Source organism: Seriola aureovittata, chromosome 20 (assembly GCF_021018895.1).
Source record: "Seriola aureovittata isolate HTS-2021-v1 ecotype China chromosome 20, ASM2101889v1, whole genome shotgun sequence".
Taxonomy (NCBI): domain Eukaryota; kingdom Metazoa; phylum Chordata; class Actinopteri; order Carangiformes; family Carangidae; genus Seriola; species Seriola aureovittata.
In genome coordinates this window covers 9,533,899-9,555,641 of record NC_079383.1, presented here as the reverse complement: position 1 = coordinate 9,555,641, position 21,743 = coordinate 9,533,899, and the positions used below count along the sequence as shown (strand labels likewise).

Sequence of the window (21,743 nt, the reverse complement as noted above, 5' to 3'; positions counted from 1 at the left end):
TTTGCAGAATGCAAATTTTAAATACTAATAATAATATTACAAATTAAGTTTATTTGAATATCTTTAAACTATCAAACCAATATTGAAACTCCTATTGTCTTGACAACACAGGGTAGAAATATGCATTCCCGACTGAATAGTTGAAAGATTTGTAAGATGATTTATTTTAGTGCTGTTTCATCTGGCTAAATTCTATGTGTACACGCATATGTGCACATACCACATATCAGATGTTTTCAGTCTCGTATCAGTCAAGTGGTTATGATGAGTCCTTATGACGGAACAGTTGTATCCTCCTGGTTTCCCCATCATGGCCAGAACCAATTTTACATAATGGTTTTAACATGAGCTAATTCTGATGCAGTAATGTTTTTATAAAAACTAGTATAACAGTTATGTTTTGTTAAATGAATATATAAACAGCGAGTTTGAATTTGACTAAAATATCTGATGGTTCACCCTCTGAGGTAAGATTTTTATGTTTCACTCTTTTAAAGATACTTAAGACACAGATGTGTTGTAGTCTGGGTATGGTACAGTGGTTGGACCCATCAAAGATAAATGCACAACCTAATAACAACCTAATATATCTATCTTGCATGCAGACAACTTGTTTCCACTTAACTCACAGGACCAAGATAGATAGGCCACCAAAGATACACATATAGACCAACATAGATACACAAAGGCTGATTTAATGCCACACTCCTACAGACACTCACACACCACAGACATGCATATTCTTCAATCTATACCAATAAATATAAGATGTTAAAGAGGTGGAAGGTGGTAAGACTACATCTCTTTACGTTGTCCCTCAGTCAGATTTCTTAAATTTGTTGGTTGATGTCCATGTTAGGCCACATATTGTAATTCACTTGATTAATTGGTTCTCTTCTGGGTCCTATAATATGTCTGTTTTACTCACTAGTGGTATTTTTGTAATTGTGGTCAACAATAATATAATAAAACATATAATTTCTAGGTCATAATCTCGTATCTTTATATCTATTCATTATCTTTATTTTGTATGTTTGTCTTCAGTGGAATCACGTAGGATAATTCTGCTTTTGTAGGTGGACGTTTAATCAGTAGCGCAGAAAGAAACAAAACTTACCATTTCATTTTCTTACAGCAAAATCTGTAATTATAGTCGGATAAGATTTACCTTGTTGTTAAACAGCTCATTAAGAAACAAACACTGGCAAGAACCCTCTGAGCTGTCGATTAAACATTAATGACATCATAAGCATTTTTTTTTTAAACTTCAAAAATCACACATTTGGATCATTAAATATTGGACTTACCATTATTGAAGAGGGACTGGCCTCCTTTGTCATGATGCCGAAAACGACACAATTACGAAGCTTCTCCACGATCCAGGATTATGTCGCCTGAAAATATTCTGTCACTTTTCCTCTTTGTGATTACAGTCTCCTACTTGACAGCAGATGCATTTCCTGTGCCTCGTGAGAAACCTCTGGATGTCTAGGAAAGACTTCTAATTCCTTGTCATATTGCATTGACACACACACACACACACACACAAACACACACACACTTCAAACATAGCACATACAAACGTAAAAAGCCGGCGGCCTAAGCCAATATCGGCGTGTAGAGGAATGCAACAACAGCTGGAAGTTGAGCTGGAGAGGGAACAAGGGGAGGGAGTCTCTCTCTCTCTCTCTCTCTCTCGCTCTCTCTCGCTCTGTCACTCACTCACACAGAGAGCATAGGGTGCAGGTGTTAACCATAGACTGTTAACAGAACAACTACACTTGATCTCTCATTCTTACAGGTTCAAAGAGAGAGGAAGACAAGAGGAGAGAGGTAGTAAAAGAGAGGGACATAGAAAGATAGAGAGAGAGAGCAAGAGAGAGAGCAAGAGAGAGAGAGAGAGAGAGAGAGAGAGAGAGAGAGAGAGAATTCTTTTCAGACCTACTTGGCAGCAATGATAAGAAACCATGATAAGAAGCATGTTTAGCTAATGATATTACAACAGGAATGCAGACTAGTCTCCTTTCACAGAAAACAGTCCAGATCTAATACTGTAGGTTTTGATTCATTCAGTTACATGGAGAAAGATCCAGACTGTTGAGCAAACACCTCATAAAACTCATATCACGCAGCAGTCAAGGGTATGCTGATAAAAGGTTCACAAAATTAAAGCACTTGCAATGAAAGACTATAATATGGATATATGGATATGTCTGTGATGGGCCTATTAAAACAAATGAAGTCATATAGTAACATAACAGGTATGGATATATGCAAGGGAAGAACCAACAGTATCTGTCACTACAAAATCAACTTTTTAGAACCACACTATGCTCACAGCAAACAGATGCAGTTCATAATGATCTTGAAGAAAAAGTAGGTTGGGTAGGTTTATCCCCTAAGAGGATATTAGCAGGATTTCAGTGAGAATAAATTTGAGGGAGAACATATTCTTCAGCCAAGTAAAACTGATGTGGCCTTTAATTTCATCACAAATAGCCCTTATATACAAGAGGAGCTATTTATGTAATTGTATCCTACAGGAGCGCAGGTGCAAGATAGATCTAACGTGACCACCCCCCTGACAAGAATGAACATTTACCCAAGAGATCTTGCAGGTAATGAGCTAAGTTTTTTGGTTTTCTTCAAACTTGCAGCTATATGAGCAAGGTGAAAAAATCATTATGATAAGTAAAGATATAAAAAGCAAAATTCAAGATGATAAATGATCCTAGTTTTCAGCAGCATATCCATATTACCTCTCTAACACATATTGTCATATTTCATGTGTATCTGCAGGCAGTGGTAAATCGCTCTTTGATCTTTTCTAAGTCATATTTGTCATCTGAAAAGTCTCAGCTACATGCACCATCATGCATCAATCTGAAGACATGATATAGGCATGCCAGCAGTTCTGCATCAGAAGTAGGTAACTTTATTTGGCAGAGGTCCATGCATTTCCCAGTTCATAACAGAAGTTTCATAAAACAACAACATGCATAACACAGAACTGTATACTATCTGTGTCCTGCAAAACTTTGTTTAGGCTATGCACAGAGACCATAACTAAAGTAATGTACCATCCTCGATGTCTGTACTCATTCAGGTGAGCTTGGCATGAATAAAAAAATGGATGACATGCAATATAGGCCAGAACTATAGTGCAAGTTAACAATTATGATGCATACATTTTTGTCAACCAATACAACTAACAGCACCTCATCTAGGAAAGCCTCTGAAATTTGCTTCTGTGTGGCAAAATGTCTGCCATGTGGTCATTTTAGTTCTTGACTCAACCTTTACAGATATATCTCTGGAGTCAAGTCTTAAAAAGGGAATAGCTCCATGTCATCAGGATAATACTACAAAATTGTCTTGCAGTTTCTTGAAACTTTCTCTCTTGTCAAGTGTTTCCAGAAGCTATTAAGCTATTATGCCTCCTTGGATGCTTGCCGGCAAAGAGAGCTTTAAGCTTTCCCAATGACATCATCCCAGAGCCTGTGGGTTTGAGAGAGCTGCCGAACCTTTGACAGCATTCCCGAGTCAATTCCACAACTCCCATGTGATCCCAGGAGGCTGAGCAGGAACTCTGGAGCTGTTTGGATTAAGATTCAATTGTTAGGGAGACCCTACTGTGAGAGACAAGTTTCATTCAGATAAACCCTCAAACTTACATTTTGAATAGGTTTTTAATAGCCATTGCTTTAATGCTCATATTCCTTCTCTTTTGAAGTAATTTTTCCAGTCTACAATGCAGAAAATTCTGTGAAACAGTATCTGAACCACTTAGTATCAATACTTTAAATTGAAACCAGTACAAATTGAATTCTATTTCATTGTCTGACAGATCATTTAATCTCAGAGGAATTCCTCATATTGTTGATGTAAGGCTTCAAGCATTTGTGTGGATAGAACTATTCAAACCATTTGCTTTGAATACCGTCTTAATGACAGATAATTGGATGAACCTGACACTGTTTTTGGCTTACAGGTAAGTGAGGTGTGTTTTTTATCTGCCTGCAGTGGTCTGCTGCAGGTCTCCACATGTTTTGTCATGTCTATCTCTTTCTTCATTCCCCCCACCCATAGGATACTGCCAGTTATCTTTACAGCTGTTGCAGTACTCTATTCATTGTGATCTAAACGAGAGCACAGAAAGCACACAATAAATCTGTGTGTAATGATGTTGTGGATCTGGTTGGCTCTGGCCATTGACATCACTTAACACCAGGGATATACAGTGACTTCAGAAAGCATGCAGATCAGGAACATCCTGTTTACTTTAATGAAATATAGAGATGTATCTTGAGATATATCTAGAACTTGAGTCCAGCTGTGGCAAATTGAATTAGGTGCACATAGTTTAAAAAGGCACACACCTGAGTATATAAGGTGCAATAATTCACACTGCATGTAAGGATGAAAACCAAGGAGGTAAAAGGACTTCTGTCTGTTTGATCTCTATGATAAAACTGTGATGAGGAATACATCAGGGTAATGGTATGAAATAATTTCTAAAGCTTTGAGTCCAGGAGCACAGTGGCCTCAGTAATCGTGAAATGGAAGAAGATTGACCATCCAGCCAAAGTGTGTAACTGGGCATGAAGAGCCTTGTTCAGGGAAGTGACCAAGAACCCAACTCTAAGTACTGAGTTAAGAGTTAAGTCTACTTTTGTAAATGAGAGATTTCAGTTTTCTGAGTTTTCTTAAATTTGCAAAACTTTCTAAATCAGTCATTAAAGGTTATTGAGTGGACTGACATAAATGGCTTTCAAATAGCTGCAAGTCTTTACAAACGCACCATACAACCAAAGTATAAGTGTGACAATATTACTGCCACTTCAATGCTAAACATTGTTATTATTTAAGATTGGAAACTGCACCATGTTTGGCTGTGATGAAGGAGGAAAAAATGATACAACTGGACTTTTTATTGTAACCTGAGGTGTAGATGGGGTGTAGAGGGGACTGGAGCACACTCAGGTTAGAGAAACTGCAACTGTGTTTAGTTGCTACTACAACATCTACTAAAATTACTTTGTGCAGAAAATGTTTGTAGAGTTACAGAGTTTTGGCTCAAACACATGTACAAGTGCATTTTGATTCATTCAGGACTTTATTCTTTATCTAGAAAACCAAACTTGAGTTGTTCTCTTCTCCTGTGAAACCTGGGAAGCACGGAGAGAGAGAGGGAGAGAGAAATGCTCTCCATCAGTCAGAGCTGCTTCTCTCTGCTCTCTCACTTGCATGCCACGGTATGTGTAATTACTGCAAAATTAAAGTGTCTCTCTCTCACTTTCTCTCTCTCTCTCTGTGTGTGTGCTCCATTTGCGGTGCTTGGAGATCACGCTCAACTGTGTCACACAACAATGTGGCCTGGACTGAACAGGCATTTCACACTAGTGAGTCAAACAATGAAATAAAGGACAGGGTTGAAATGAAAAAAATAATCTCTATGTCCACTTTCTATCAGTCCAGCTAAACTTAATCTCATTCCTCGTCATCTCTTATGGACTAGAAAATTAGTCTGTCATTTTTCTTTGTTTCATTTCTTTCACTCTTTCCTTCTCTCTGCTCAGTAAATGCCTCTAACTTTGTAAGTTAATGTCATCTTCCTCTGCTGTCTCTATCTCCTCCTCTTCTGACCACAGGAATGCAGGTCGCCTGTCGCAGCACTGCTGTCATAGTAATCACTGGGCCCACTGTAACACACACAAACACCATAACACACACTAACACATGCACACACCCAGAAACACACACAAACTACAGTATGCTGGCCATTTCTTTCATTGCTCTTTCTCCATGGTCTGTGTTATGGAACCTTCTACATACTTGACAAACACTGGACATGGTCATATACTGTGGCTCTTCTATGCATTCCCCCACATTAACAGGAGAAAATTTCTATTTCTGTCCAGTAAAACAATGGAGGTGAAAAAAAATACTGACCAAAGCATTTATAGCTGTATATACTGTACGATGGGTGCATATTTTACGGGAATTGTGGCACAGGTATCACACATATTTGGCTTTAACTCTGTAATTATGCAAGTCTGTGTATTGTATAAAAGGTGTCAGTGTTTGTCAACTTCAAACTATACAGTCAAACCATAAGTTTTGACACAGTGTTGGCACAGTAGGCTCCTCTTCCACAATTTGTGACTTTGCTTAACATAGAAAAAAAAAAATATCAAGAAAAACTACAACCACTACTTTTGTCTCACGCTCATTTCATTATTGAAAAACACCAAGTGCACAGTTCAAAACCAACTTTATCTCTCGGGCCGAGTGTTTACAATTATAAATATGTTTGAAATACAATAAACAAATTCCATTCCGTTCATGTCCGGTCTTGTCTTTCATAGACTCTTAATATATAACAATTTTGGATGTAATTAGCTGTCTGAATATTTTTCGGAATACCTTATGTGTACACAAGTTCCTATGATGTTGATGCCTAAAATACCTAAATATAGTCTTTTAATATCTGATCCAGGCTTAAAACATAATTCAAAATTCAATGTGATCAGTAATGGGATAATAACCTTTGAAAAAGGAACAAAAGCAACTGTTATAATATTGATATCAATGACTGGAAAAAAAGTAAAATCTAGAACCCCCTCTTAAGCATCTGAGATGTTGAACCTTAAAAGTTAAATCATTGTTCATCTTACAGGTAGCTGAGAATGTGGTGACCTGTGTGGCAGTGCCATGTTATAGAGGCAATGTGATATGTTTCCATTTTCCCTCAAAAGGGAATGTATGAAAAGAAATCCCCAAATGAAGTCATGGCTGTGGTCTAACAGGATTTGGTTGGCATCATGAAGATGGTAAAAAAAATGCAACTGAACATTCTTGTTCTTCTCTGACCTAAGCTCTGGCTTCCTTCGCTTTTTTGGACTTTGTGCATGATATTGTGGCAGAAAGTCAGCTGGAACCAAAACCGTGATGTTCAAATTGCCAAAGGTTAGTTGATGAGTTCCTGGAAGCTTTAAAGGCTTCATGTCATTCAAAACATGTAGAGGTCTCTGGCTCATACAGTACCTGTGTATCTTACTGCTCAAGTGTAAGACAATGAAACCTTGTCAGCTAAAGGACGGTCTGTTTACTAGCTGATGATAACAATCCTTATTTGAGTCACTGGTGTCATATAATTTATTGTTATTAAAATTAACCTCGAAGAATGTTTTAAGAAACTGATTGCAGGGACTCCAACCATCCACTGTCCAACCTCCAACACACCGAGAATCAGCACACATTAGTCCCGTGCAAACGTGTCATCTTGGTTTGCTGTCCCGTTCAGACAATAGCTGGTTATTGAGTTTGATGACAATGTTTGCAAAGTCAGTGAGCTCCACAAAGTCAGAGGTGATGATGTTGACCCCGTCCACCCCGGGCCTTTGAACCTCAACCCAGGATATGATTGTAGGCAGGTTTCTAGAGTCACAAAAATGAGAGATGGAGATTAGATTTGGTTAGATAGTGGTGAATTTAGAAAACAGGAAGTACAGAAAATAAGTGTGTGAATGAAACAAGCTGCACTAGAACGCAAACAATTCTATAAATTTCTGTTACCCCCAGAATTCTGTCACGCGAATTTTAATTTGAACGGATTTCCTCACCCTGAAAACATGACCAAAATTTCTAGTGACAAATTTGTGTCTCTATTGGTTTCATAGTTATGGCTACAAAGAGTAACTGAATTACAGCAGATATCCACAATCCTGAATCCCCTGTCCACCAAATGCTGTTGATGAGGTTTTGAAATATCTTGATGACTCACAATGTGCAAAAAATTGACCTGATGGAAAAAGTTAAATGGAGTGATGATCAGTCAGTGAGAGGCCACTGTGCCACTATTGTCTCCAAATCAAGTATCCAAGTCACTTTCTGGGCGGGCACACATACACACATACACACACACACAAACACGCACTGAGGAACACACGCCATGACTCTGTAAGTGTACCACTTCTAACACCCTTGAGTTCTCTGCTATGTTTGAGCTGCTAGCAGAACAAAACCAGGAAGTCAGAATGTTTATCCAGCAGTGATAAACAATCCCATTTCCTCGGAAGTGCAAAATTAGGGAACCTCCTGTCTCGCCAGAGCCTCCATTCAGGAATTTTACACCTCAGCATCAGTGGCTGGTTTTCTCACATTTAAGGGCATGGTGGGTATGTGGTTTACTCAAGTCATTCCACTGTTATTTCCGCTTAAATGTCAGACTCTATGAGCTACATGACTGAAAAGGTTTGTGCAAATAACTCAGTCCTTGCTTAGGAAATTAGATCTCTTATCCAAGTGATGACATGTGTTAGAGCCTATGTGGTTTGGAAATTAATATAGAGGATTAGAGATGAATCTCAGTGGAATAAAGCAGTGAAGTGACCGAATATTGTAACAGAGAAGCTAGACATAACAGTTTTTTTTATAATGGTAGTTAATCTTCTATAAGTAAATGAAACACAGTCATCCACATTGGTGTTGCTGCAACATTACAGTACATCCATGTAGAAGACAGGGTAGAAACTGTAAGAAGCCGGAAATTCATTTCACACTGTGGCAGCTCTACCCTGCCATGACACTGTGTTTTCCTTTCCTTTTCAAGGGCATGTGAAAAACTGGAAATCCTCTTTGTTGCAGGCATGTGTTGTTGTTGCCACTGTACTGCCCCCTACTGACCACAGATTAGATTATATAAATGGAACTGAGCAGTAGAGAGGATTCTGTGTCGGTAAGCATTTAATTCCAATGAACGGAGAGTAGGCAGAGATAACTAGTTGGAGTTAGGGTATGGTTGAAGTCAGGTTAAGCATCATAAGACATAATTGGTAAGGGTGAAAGTGAAGGTTAGGTTCAGATTAAAGTGATTGGAAACACTTAATTTAACCAGAAACAGACTACACTTCCTGCAGAATCTACTCCCAAACCATCAAATTAAGTTATATGTAAAATTTATATATAAAAACTGACAAAGCAGTTGACATGCTATATTTTGTTTATCCACAATAACTTAGTCACTGACCTTTCCACCAGGTAGTTACGTAGGCCCCAGACCAGGCCCTTGGCCACAGTGTTGACCCTGGGCGTGAGGATGGCCTGGGACACATGGAAGGAGCCCTGTTTTGCTCTTTCCTTCAGTGTAGTTTCCAGGAACTAGACAGGATAATGTTAAATGGAGGAAAACTCATCTAAATATTACTTCAATTAGGAAATTTTTACAGTTTATGTAAGTATATTACACATGTGTCAGAGGAAAAAACTGTTCACTTTTGTACACTTTACTAACATAGTGAACCAAAGAATTCAGAGGTGTGAATCTTGAAGTGATTCATGCTCATATTAAAGAAATTATATTCATTATTAAATAAATGGTTAATGTTAGAAAGCCCATGTTGTTATATGCTGTTGCTTGTTCATGGTTATCAGTCATTCATTATGTATCATTCACTGATAGTTTGTTTTCATTGTGATTTGTAATGTCCCACGTAATAGAATGCACCAGAGCTGGGTGTAAATGACAAAAGGTGAGTTGGACAATGTTATATTACAGATTAAGTACTAGAATGTATATTTGTTCACTTTGTGTTTGAGCTGAGTTGGGCGCCATGTGGGGCTGTGTGCTGGAATGCTAGTGATGCTAGTAAGCTAATTTATGTTGCTTATAAGCCTCGTGGGAGATGACCGCAGCAGAATAAATCAGTCATAACTGAACTGGAAGTCCGTCTCTGTGTTCTCTAATCGGGACACACAGCTGTACCTTCTCGCTCTAAACCAGCTAATTTCCTGGAGACCCCACTCTCCGTTTTATGGTCCTTCGAGCCGGATTGGAGCATCAACCAAGGTATGGAACCTACAGATACGGATGACCAGGCTGAATCTGCACCCCAAAGTGCTTCACAGAGAGAACGGCGCCATCCAGCGTATCTGGCCGACTATGTGGTTGCAACTCTCCCTTCTGAAGGACAATCCCGAACCACTCAACTGGCTCCCTCCTCCCAGCATTCACACAGTGAGCGAACGCGCTCATCCCGGAGGAGCCACAGTTCCAGAACCATGCGCTCAACACGCTCATCGATTGGCATATTCCCCTCTAATGTTCTCTCAGAGCTGGAAACAGCCCAGCTTGAAGAGCGACTGAAGCAGATGGAGCTCGAGGAGTTGCAGCAGCAGCTGGAAGAGGAGCAACAAGCCGAATTTCAATGTCAACGACTCCAAGCTCAAGCCAGAGAGGCCCAAAAGCTACAAGAGGAAGCCCTTAGAGCCCGAGAGTCACTAACCAGACAGCTGGAACAATGACAACGACTAAAGCAGAGAGAGAATGAGCTGGAGATGGCAAAGATGGTCACTTCTCTCCTTAAAAGTAAAGTACAGGAACCTAATGACCGTCCTACGGTGTTCCAAAAACCGATGATCCCCTTCTTTGACAGTGGTAAGGAGAGTAACTTTGCCTTACTGAAGATGGCCCTTGACAACTAAACAGTCATCAGCACCTAAACGAGCAGTACAAGTATCAGGTGCTCCTCGGACATCTGAAACTACAGAGTGCACTTCAACTTGCTAAGGCTTACATGCACGACCTGAGGCCGTACACGATGGCCATGCAAGCTCTCCAGGACAAGTACGGACAACCACGTCAGCTTGTCCAAAGCGAACTGGGTGCCATTTTGAATGCTCCAGCCCTCAAGTTTGGAGACTCCAAAGCCTTCGATGCCTTTGCCTTGTCTATCCAATCATTAGTAGGCATGCTTAGGACTCTGGAGGGACAGAATGGCTACGAATTAAGATGTGGATCCCATGTCGACTGACTGTTGAGTAAGATGCCGCAAAGTTATCGCGATGGGTTTGTGGAACACTGCCTGAACCAAGGTATCCTTCACACGGGTACCGACCAAACCTATACCTTACCTGACTTAGGGTCCTGGTTACAGATGAAATCCCAGGCGAAGCGAATAGCAGGTAGAGCTGCCGCGCTCTACTACCAGGAAGCTCCCAAACCAACAAAGAAAGACCAACGTACTTTCAACAAACCAAAGGGGAAATCCAAAGGGACGGCCTCCACAACCTAAGTCCTCAGCCAAACCTAAACCGTACTGTCCCTACTGTGACAATAAAGAATATTTCTTGAATGCTTGCACCAAGTTCAAGAAATTGAACACAGGACAGATCGTGAAGTGGCTAACTGATGGACAGCGGTGTTGGAAGTGCGGAAGATCTCACAAACCTGATATTTGCACCCTCAAGCGACCTTGCAATACCTGCCAAGAGCAACATCTGATGGTACTGATGCAGTCCAGCAAACCGAGAAGAGTGTGCTCATGGTGACTGCTCCCACTGTGAAGGTGTACTTAGATAGGCCGAATAGGTCCCCCAAGGTGATGTTGAAGGTTGTGAAAGTCCTACTTCACAATGAAGACCGAGTATTGGAGACTTATGCGGTACTTGACGACGGCTCAGAATGAAGCATCATCTTGCCACAAGCTGTGAAATGCCTGAACCTCACCTTGCAGCCTGAAACACTCACCCTGCGAACCGTTCATCAGGATGTAGTGCAGCTTCACGGTGCTTCAGTTGCCTTTCAGGTGTCCTCCCTGCCTAAACCTGGAGAGAAGTATGATATACGTCAGACATTCACATCTGACAACCTCTGTCTCTCCGAACATTCCTACCCGGTGACAACTCTCCAACGGAGATATAAGCACCTCCGCAACTTACCTTTGCCTCCTGTGGACCACGCACGATCTCTGCTGCTCATTGGATCTCACATGCTGCATCTCCTGACACCTATAGAGCCGGTGCAGTTGGGCCCCCTATGGAGACCCGTTGCAGTCCACAGCAAGCTTGGTTGGTACATTCAAGGTCCTACCAGTATCGACCAAGTCCCTGCATCTGAGCAGCAGTGTCTACTCACAGCAACAGTCTAACCGGCCTGCGAGCTCTTCAAGAACGTTGAGCGTCTCTGGCAGATTGATACGCTGCCTTACATGAGTGAGAAGCAGGTAACCAGATCAAAGGAAGATCAGCAAGCCATGAACCTACTTGAGACATCCACTGTCAGGATCACTGTTGATGGCATACAGAGATATGCTACACCGCTGCTTCGTCGAGCCAACTCCCTGCTATTCGCTTCGCCTGGGATTTCATCTGTAACCAGGACCCTAAGTCAGGTAAGGTATAGGTTTGGTCGGTACCCGTGTGAAGGATACCTTGGTTCAGGCAGTGTTCCACAAACCCTTCAGGCTCCTATGGAAGCAGTGTTGCCGAATCTTGGAAGCACCTAGCGGAGGCTTGGCAAAGACCCAGATCGTGCCAAGGTATACTGCCAGGAGATCAAGAAGTTGGAGAAGATAGGCTATGTAGCAGTGGTGCTACCTGAGGTAGCTGCATCAACACCAGAATCCTGGTTTATACCACCCCATATGGTGCGGCATAACAACAAGGACAGGATTGTCTTTAATTGCTCTTTCCAGTGCAAGGGGAAGTCCCTCAACAAACTTCTCCTGCCTGGACCTGCCCTAGGTTCATCGCTGTTGGGAGTCCTCATTCTATTCCGGCTGTATCCAGTTGCGGTGAGCAGTGACATCAAGAGTATGTTTCACCAGCTACGCCTTTTGCCAGCCGACAAACCAGTTCTGCGCTTCATCTGGCGGGACATGCAGAAGACTGAGGAGCCAAGGATTTATGAATGGCAGGTTCTGCCATTTGGCACTACGTACAGCCCTTGCTGTGCCAGGACACAGGTGAATCCAACAGTGACCTCGTTAATTGTGTTGAGCAGTCCTTCTATGCATCCACAGCACCCATTCAGAGGAAGAAGCTAAGGACCTTGTTAATGGTCTGCGCCAGTTGCTCCACATCGGTGGCTTTGAGATACGCCAGTGGGCCAGTAACGTTCCGGCTGTCATTGAACATCTTTCACCTGATGCCAGATCCGAGAGCAGTGAGCTATGGCTTTCTCAATCCAGTATGGACCTTCAGGAGCCAACACTTGGACTAAGTTGGGACTGCCTCCACGACTCCCTTAAGTACAAGAGACACAGACCAGTGGAGAGAGCTGAACCCACATTGAGGAATGTGTACAAGGTACTTGCCTGTCAGTATGATCCACTAGGCTACATTGTACCGTTCACAACCAGAGCCAAGATCCTTGTCCAGGATCTTTGGAAGGAGCAAATCGGCTGGGATGACCCGATCTGGCCACAGTGCCTGCGAGACAGATGGTTTGCCTGGGAACAGGAGATTCCCGACCTGATCCAGATGGAAATCCCCAGATGTTATACACCAGCGTCCGCAGACGCACCAACATCAAATAGAGATCTACAAATCTTCTGTGATGCTTCTGAGAGAGCATATGGTTCTGTTGCTTATTTACGAACAGAAGATGCTCAGAATGAAGTCCATATCTCCTTTGTCCTGGCCAGATCTCGCGTGACGCCAAAGAGGCAGCTCTCCATGCCTCGGTTGGAGTTGAGTGCCGCTCTCACCGGTGCTCAATTAGCCAGTGTCCTTCAAGCTGAGCTCACTTTACCCATCAGAAATGTCATCCTCTGGTCGAATTCGACTACCGTTCTTCACTGGATCAAGTCAGAATCTTGCCACTACAAGGTTTTCATTGGTACACGTGTGGCAGACATTCAGAGCCTTACCAATGTGAGCAACTGGAGGTATGTGGATAGCACAAACAACCCCGCTGATGATATCACGCGGGGCAAGACCTTGAAAGAGCTGTTCCGACCACACCAGTGGCACCAAGGCCCAGACTTCCTGATTCACCCCGAGGGTCACTGGCCGACCAGCCCATTAACCTATCCAGAGCCAGAGGATAGCGAATTGAAGAACAACATCCTTGGAAATCGTCGATGGAGGCATAGCCAAGTCCTCGTCGACCATTTTTGGTCTAGATTTGTCAGTCACTACCTGCCCAGCTGACAGGAAAGACAGAAGTGGTGGAAAGACGGGAAATACCTCACGCCGAACCAAGTGGTGCTCATCGTTGATCCTGAGCTCCCGCAGGCTTTATGGCCAGTTGGTAAGGTGACAAATACTTACCCTGGAGTGGATGGACGCATCCAGACTGCTGCCGTGAAGGTCAAAGATCGGACACACATCAGACCAGTAGCCCGCCTGGTCCAGCTCCCTAAGTTCGAAGATGATGAAACCGGGGATCCACCTACCTGAGAGGTCTTTCTACCTTGGCTCTGACTGTCCATGCAGACAGTCGGGGGCGGCTGTGTCAGAAAGCCCATGTTGTTATATGCTGTTGCTTGTTCATGGTTATCAGTCATTCATTATGTATCATTCACTGATAGTTTGTTTTCATTGTGATTTGCAATGTCCCACGTAATTGAATGCACCAGAGCTGTACTGACGCCCCTTGAATGCACCACCTGTCGTGTGTGTTGCGGTGTTGTGAAAGCTAATTAGTTTCCCCCTCCGTGTGGCTGCTGATTGCTGGAGGGTTTTCCCTGGCCAGTAGGGGTCTTTTACCTGCATTACCTCGATTTATTGCTGTGTGTAAATGACAAAAGGTGAGTTGGACAATGTTATATTATAGATTAAGTACTAGACTGTATATTTGTTCCCTTTGTGTTTGAGCTGAGTTGGGCGCCATGTGGGGCAGTGTGCTGGAATGCTAGTGATGCTAGTAAGCTAAGTTATGTTGCTTATAAGCCTCGTGGGAGATGACCGCAGCAGAATAAATCAGTCATAACTGAACTGGAAGTCCGTCTCTGTGTTCACTAATCGGGACACACATCTGTACCTTCTCGCTCTAAACCAGCTAATTTCCTGGAGACCCCACTCTCCGTTTTAGTTAAAATTATGCCCAAAAATTATTTACAATCTTTTTTATCTTGAATTCACAAAGTAATAGTAAGCCATAGATTTCTGGATTGATTTTCCCCCGAAGAACATTTTTTAAAAAGTGTAGGGGGATTTCATGTTGGTATGCCTTTCAACCCAAGGGTTAGGATTAGGGATAGACTGTTTGATTGTGGATGTTCTGACCTGAATGAGCTTGTTGGGTTCAGTGGTGTTTGCCCAGGGAGCGGGGATCTTGCTGCCAGGCCACATTACAGGGATGCCCTGAGCTGAGGGATGATGGTAGAACACTATTACCTGAAGAGAGGAGAGAATGAACGACACTGAATATAAAGCTGAAGTTTGAAAGACAGCAAAGACAGGCTTTGACTTTTAAGTACATAGAATAAACTACCCACATTTTACATCCAAAACTGCTATAGGTTGGTAGGTAGCACTTGGGTCATGAAAATCAGGTGATGAAAATGATTTTGCCAGTTCATTGCATCTACACACATTGTAAGCCTAAAATGTCCATATTTGCAACCTTTACACCAATCTCATTGTATGAATATCCATAACCCAGTATTTACAGTCATATCTACACACCTTCACACTATTGTCCACATTATGGTCCAGTATGCGGTAGCCCGTCTGGTCTACGATCAACCTAAAAGGGCTCATGTCACTCTGCAACTCATCTACCTCCACTGGCTACCCATGGCCGCCCAAATCAAAATCAAGTCATGAATGCTTGTCTTCAGGGTGACTTCTGGGTCTGCACCCATCTTCTTGAACTCAATCATACAGGCTTATGCTCCTCCTCTGCAACTGCATTCCTACAAGGAATGTCATCTGGCATTGCCATCCCTACACACAAGACAATGTGTGACAATGAGTGTCCCTCTCTATCCTCAAGAATCTTTTGAAGACTCTATATTCCAAGAGCACCTCCTCTCCTAACACCCTAACTAGCACTTATTATGCACTTTCGGTGCCCTTCTTTACTGATCTCCTTGCACTTATGGAATTGATGTAGCACTTAATGCTTACACCAAGGTCTCCTACTGCACTTAACCTTTACTGTTGTCCCTCACTTTGAAGTCACTTTGGAATTAAATGTATTGTATAACTGGAAACATAGATTATTCTTATACAGTACTATGTACTCAATAGAAAACTTTGTTAGCATCGGTTGCTGTAATATCACAACACAGAATGTGCAACAATTCTGTTAAAAAGACCACTCCTTACTACAGTGATTTAGCAGTGAGACGATATGAGAGCAGGTTGGATGATATGAGAGCAGGTTGGGTTACAGTGTCTTTTCCAGTGACAAACAGAGCAAGGAGGAAGGCTGCACTCTGCAGCTGGTAATTGTGCAAATCTATCTATCTCTCTACTCTATTGCTATTCTCTGCCTGCTCTCCTCTCTTTCTTTTTTCTTTGCCAACTAAGCCAGTCACAGATTAGGGTCATAGGAGCAGAGGTTTAACTGATAGCAGACAAATGACACAGACAAACTGTCACAGCCAGTGTTTTCCACTCATCCTGCCTCTGTCTCACTCTCCACTCTGCCACACCTCACTCTCCTCACTTGTTGCCCCCAGCTGCACTCCATCTCTAATCTAGCCAGTATATATTCATCCCCGGTTCACTCGCACTTTGCCAGATTGTTTTAGTATTATGCAAGACTTTCCAGCGTTCATCTCCGGACTGGCTTCCCTGTATTGACTCTGCTTCTCCCTGACCATCCTGCCTCGTCCCTGCCCCAGTAAACGCCTCAGCCCTCTGTCCCCGACCACAAGTTCTGCCTGTGTGCTTCCTGGTCCCTGTCTGCCTGTCCCTGTAGCTGTTTGGCATTCTCCAGCTCTGACATTGCAACGTGAGTGCTTCCCTGCTGGTTTCCCGATTCTTCGTCTGACTCCGAACCCGCCTGCCTGCTCCTTCCTGGTTCGTCTCCCCCGCTGACTGCACACCTGGTTCCGATCCTCCTGCACCCTCGACTACGTCTCCAGCCTGCTTCTTAACGGTACCCTTGCCTTCCTACCAACTCATCCCTGTGTTTGTGAGCCTCCCCAACCCGCTCCACTCACCTGCAACGCATCACGGCATCCCCAGCCCCGGACCCCTTCCTCTATCCCCTATACCCACCTGTGTGCAATATCTCTGCCGGTTCTTTAATAAAAGTCATTACCAGCTATTCACCTGTTTGGTTGTGCTCCAATTGGGTCTTACCACACCCCGTTACACAAACAGGACAAAGTAAACACAATGTCACACTATCTGCACCTAAAACAGGAAGCAGGCCACATACACACACAGGCTAAGATGTGTGTGTACATGGTTGCTTGCTGAGCCTCTCATCTCTATACATATGTATGTATACATAAAAAGAAAAAGATGGAGAAATAAAATCAAGACTGTGTGAAAGTGTGACAAGATAAGGGAATGATGAGAAATGTAAGAGGTAGAAAAAGAGAGGGGGTGGGTTTAAGTGGAGGAAAAAGTGAGAAATGAAGACAGGCAAAAAGAGACATGAAAGCGAATGTGAAGACATGATAAATGCTAAATACAATGAAAGAAGGAAGGCGGGTTAGATGGTGGAACAAGTGTTAATAGGATGACGCTCACCACTAATTCCTGTCCTGGAGAGTTACAGGCTTCATGGATTACCTGACCACAGGAGTTAAGTGGACCATCCAATACACACCTGTAAACTTCATACTGTATATACATGCAATGTATTTTCATGCAGCCATTCACACATGCTTGTAGTCAACAGAGAGCCCCCTTCCGTCCTAGGTTGCAGATGATGATGATGGTGATAATGATCTTCTATCCTATACTAAGATCTGCAAATTCAAATATAAATAATTTTGATGATATGATTAATCTACTTTAATCTACTTTAAATTCTCAGTAGTGGCACTGAAATTATTACTGGGAAATCTGGTTGAGAAAAATATTTGTTTTGAAATGTTTCAGGATGGTTTTTATGTAATCTTGTACATCCACGTGCAAACTTTCAATGAAAGTTTCATTGATGCATCCAGATCTCACCTGATATTTCTTCTCCCATAGATAGTCAAGAGTAATGCTCTCCACTGCACAGTTGTTACAAAGCTTGCTGCCAAACACTTCCTGGAGCATGTTGATGAGGTAAACATGATGCTCTGCATCCATTGCATAGTAATGGTTGAAGTCCAGAAACACCACCTAAATCCACATTAACTTAGTCAGTTAACAGTCCAAGACTCTCTCCACGCTCATAGTTATGTATCAGTGTTTTTATTATTATGTTGCATAAAAAAAATATCAAAAGTCCTTCTTACCTCTTTCCTGTGTCTGCCTAGGAAGGAGTTGATTTCTAACAGACCATCCCTCACCTTTGGGGCAGAACAGCACAAAAGTTGGAGGCCATTTTCAAAATCAAACCAAAAGGTTTGTTGGTCAAACTCTAATTAAAAGGGACAGAGTTTTGGTCACAATTTTAGATCCCCAAAGGTTTCCCTTAAGTACATTATACGTCATGTCCTGCAACACAAAGCAGTATATTGCAGTATAAAATAAGGGATAAAGAAAAACAAGGGAAAGACCAATTGTATTGGCTATGTAATTACAATCTGTTAGAGTGCATGAAGTTGTTGTCCCTATAATCAACAAAGCCTGTATCTAATGTTTTACAGCCACAAGTCCATCTCATGATGCACTATTTGTAGCAAAACACTGTGTCATAAAGCAGACAGGCATGTGTCAGAGTGACCCATGTCAGAGGAGGGATGTTTACAACTAAATACACAGCCTTTGATCCCTGTACAAGGCCATCTCCATCCTACTACTAACAACAACAGCTGGAAACAGAACACAGTGCTAGAACAAAACATTTACTGCTCACTCATGAGACAAAAAAAACATTTAGACTAGCTGAAATATTTGAATCTATATTCAGATGTAATTTTGGTCATTTCTGGGATGGAGTAAGCTAATCTAGAAAGACAAAATCATTCGGCATTGAGGGATAATACTGGACTGTGACAGTTCAAAAAGAGAACTATGACAATGAATTGTAAAAGACTATACAAAAGGATAGGGAGACTATCGTAGTATGTCTGTATTTCCTATGCTCACCTTGTGTCCAAAGAGGCCATGGATGAAGTAAATCTCCTTTCCAGATTCGCCTGGTTTGGAGGAGACCCTGAGATCAAAGTAACGAATTCCTGCATCCAGCTGCTCCTTAAAAGTCAGGTTCTAGGAACACAGATCAGGTCACATTATACATTACAACTGGCTGCAAAACCCAACACACCTGCTGCACTGCAAAACACACACTTTCAAAAGTTGCCCAAAATATGTCTTCTTATAAATCATCTACAAGCAGCTGGTCTAATCACTAATTTCAGATCTGTACCTGTGTCATGGACCACTTCACCATGACTTTCTTGGCTAAGACACTGAAGACAGTGGCCAGATATTTGACATAAGCCTTCTGATCAGGGCCCACAGGAGCATGCACATCTACCCAGTAGGTGAAAGAATCATGGGACCCTAGAAAAAAGATGATGATGGGGATAGAAAATAAAAACAGGAAAGGGAAATGACAAATAAATAGGCTATGCACAAGGGATGTTAGAAGGGCAAATAACAAAGATGTAGTTACAGATGTTGAGGGGAACTGAAAAAGGTGAATGTGAAGTATGAGAGAACAAAAGACAGCAGGCCAGGACATGCAAGAAAGAAAACGATGTAAGATAAGGCAGCATACACATGAAATTATCAAGATGGAACTAAAGCTGCATGGGAGAAACACACACACACACACGCGCACACACACACACACACACACACACACACACACACACACTAACATTTTGACGGAAAGCACAAGATGCGATTGTTGTGCAGTCCTTCAAAAATTTAGGCTATCCATACAGTGGTGGCATCTTAACGCACGGCAGGCTCACCTGGCACAGCGATGTGTTTTAGTGGCATGGCACTGAGCTTGGAGGGGAGCGAACCCATCCAGTCAGCATTGAAATTCCCGATCCCCGCGGGTCTCGTCTTCATGTCAGAAACAGCCTGTCAACAACCAACCCCCCTCAGGAAACCGCTCTCCGGTACAGACGCACTCCCAGTGAGAGATCCCCGTGCGCTCCCAACAGGTAGAATCCACCATAGGTCATCTTGGAAAGTCAGAATAAGTTTAATTAATTTTCTACATCTATCTTGGCATCTGTTCAACTGTGGCCCGTTTTCCTCCCTCGGTTTCCGCTAAGCTATAGCATGGCTTCGCGGTGCGTTGTGTTCCAACTGGCAAACAGAGCATCCGTTGACAAGACTGGCGGGTGGTTAACGACTGCGATAATCCTCTTAGAGCGAAATCCCACTTGTTATCCCCCTTCTCTTGTTTTTTGGTTTAACCTGCCTAATTTGTGTGCGAAGACTACCCCGTGGACACACACAAACACGCACATACAGAAAGAGACAGATAGGAAGGTTGGTCTTTGTTGTAAATTATTGTGGTCCAGAGTCAGCAAATGACGTTGCATAGGGAGACCAATTCGGAACTGAGGGGACAGTCCAGGTCCCGGAACGTTCCAGTTAAATATGTGAGTACAGTGCTCTTTAACGGCTGTAGGGCGATTTACCAGACGTGCATGAGCAAAACCAACCAGTTTGTCCTCATCCTGAAAGTCTTTTCTCTTGCTAAACCGAAAATAATCTTTGAAAATATTTTATATGAAGCATGAATCCCATTTATGCGTCGCTTGACGTTTACTTGCGAGCGTGGAATTAGATCATCGTTGCCTCTTGTGGCCGATGGGTATAAAGCGCCCACCACAATCATGGTTCTCACGATTAGTGAAGTACCAGCGGGCCTCCGGCCGTAGGGGGCAGTAACGAGTCCATTGGTGCTCGATGCACCAGAACGGTGCGAATGAGCTGCCGTACTCGAAAACATAATAGGACAAGTTAAATAAAGGTGAGACTTATTCTTTGTTGGAAGTGTTGTCAAGCAATATTTATTTTACTGTTACAGGAGACACTATGGATGAGGGTCAACTGGTTGGGTTTGCTAATGTGCGTCTGAATAATCGCCCCACATCAGGTAAAAAGCGGCGCTTAACCTTTTCCCGGCTTTTTCTCTGGGAGGTTTGTGAACGCCTATAAAGCATTAGTCAGCTCTTATTTGTCAAGATATTTGTGACTGCCGAGCCGATTTACATGACATGACTCTGACTCTACATCAAAACATGTGCGCCGACAACAACTTGTAATTGTGTGTTCTCAGTTGTTCATTGGCCGAACAACCATAACACTACAGCACCATCCATTGGTACAGCACTTGAACTACCACAGACGAAAAACCATAACATTACAGCTCGAGGTATTGGTGTAGTACTTGAAATACCAGAGGTAGTAAACCGTAACACTACAGCTCCATCTTTTGGTATAACACGTGAACTACTGTCTCAGGTGGTAGGATGAAGAGCTCAAACTCTGCCACTGTCTCAGACATCCCAAACATTAGTGTTGTGAGTGCTGGAAAATTCGGGAGAAATATTTCAGTTTGACCAGCTGTGTGTTTGGAAGTAGCTATTCATCTTTGTCACTTTGAGTCTGAAATGGGCTGATAAATATTTTATAAATATTTATCGATACACTTCCGCAGTATCGATCACCGATCCCAAGGACAACAAGTCCCACAATACATTGCCCCCGCATGGATGCGCTACTTGTCACCTGGCAGCTTAAAAAAGCGTTTGTGTGTACGTTTCCATAGGGAGCAGTCACGCGCGCACACACGCTCCTTATGGTAAGAGCGAGGATTAAACACTACGAGAATTTTATCTGAAGAAAGCTGGTGTTATCAGCAGGCACAGACAACGGCCGAGACAAAGAACTACACCCTTAAATGGTGAGTTTAAAACTGAAAG

The 21,743-nt window shown here is 42.6% G+C and overlaps 3 protein-coding genes across 12 annotated transcripts in view; 1 reads left to right on the top strand and 2 right to left on the bottom strand.

Annotated features, from left to right (window-relative positions):
- phldb2b (pleckstrin homology-like domain, family B, member 2b) overlaps nucleotides 1-1,596 on the bottom strand; it is a 41,265-nt gene extending 39,669 nt beyond the window's left edge. For 2 of the 4 annotated variants that reach the window (XM_056364705.1, XM_056364704.1), the window contains exon 1: nucleotides 1,308-1,591. In XM_056364705.1, coding sequence (XP_056220680.1) covers nucleotides 1,308-1,340 — 33 coding nt within the window. In that variant the 5' untranslated portion in view covers nucleotides 1,341-1,591. Of the gene's footprint in view, nucleotides 1-1,307 lie in introns of all 4 variants that reach the window. The other 2 variants (XM_056364706.1, XM_056364703.1) reach the window with 2 other exon arrangements.
- Nucleotides 1,597-4,771: 3,175 nt separating this feature from the next.
- plcxd2 (phosphatidylinositol-specific phospholipase C, X domain containing 2) lies at nucleotides 4,772-19,908 on the bottom strand. The gene is made up of 8 exons (XM_056364452.1): nucleotides 19,770-19,908; nucleotides 19,217-19,353; nucleotides 18,937-19,056; nucleotides 18,141-18,194; nucleotides 17,869-18,024; nucleotides 15,013-15,123; nucleotides 9,032-9,162; nucleotides 4,772-7,440 (listed from the first exon to the last, which is right to left on the bottom strand). Exons 1-8 carry the CDS (start codon nucleotides 19,870-19,872, stop codon nucleotides 7,281-7,283), a joined length of 972 nt encoding a protein of 323 aa, XP_056220427.1. The 5' UTR covers nucleotides 19,873-19,908; the 3' UTR covers nucleotides 4,772-7,280.
- The window catches only part of mak (male germ cell-associated kinase), an 18,351-nt gene continuing 16,446 nt past the window's right edge, over nucleotides 19,839-21,743 (top strand). For 4 of the 7 annotated variants that reach the window (XM_056364443.1, XM_056364440.1, XM_056364445.1 and 1 more), the window contains exons 1-2: nucleotides 19,839-19,967; nucleotides 21,590-21,724. The gene's annotated coding sequence lies outside the window, so the exon portion shown is untranslated. The remainder of the gene's footprint in view (nucleotides 19,968-21,589; nucleotides 21,725-21,743) is intronic. The other 3 variants (XM_056364449.1, XM_056364447.1, XM_056364442.1) reach the window with 3 other exon arrangements.

Bases quoted from the DNA above. Each gene is read 5' to 3' on its own strand.
- plcxd2 (XM_056364452.1), bottom strand. From the start codon at position 19,872: ATGAAGACGAGACCCGCGGGGATCGGGAATTTCAATGCTGACTGGATG. The intron at 15,124-17,868 runs GTGAGATCTGGA...TCCTCTCTTCAG, and splicing joins TATGGGAGAAGAAATATCAG to GTAATAGTGTTCTACCATCA. The intron at 9,163-15,012 runs GTCAGAACATCC...TATCCTGTCTAG, and splicing joins AACCCAACAAGCTCATTCAG to TTCCTGGAAACTACACTGAA.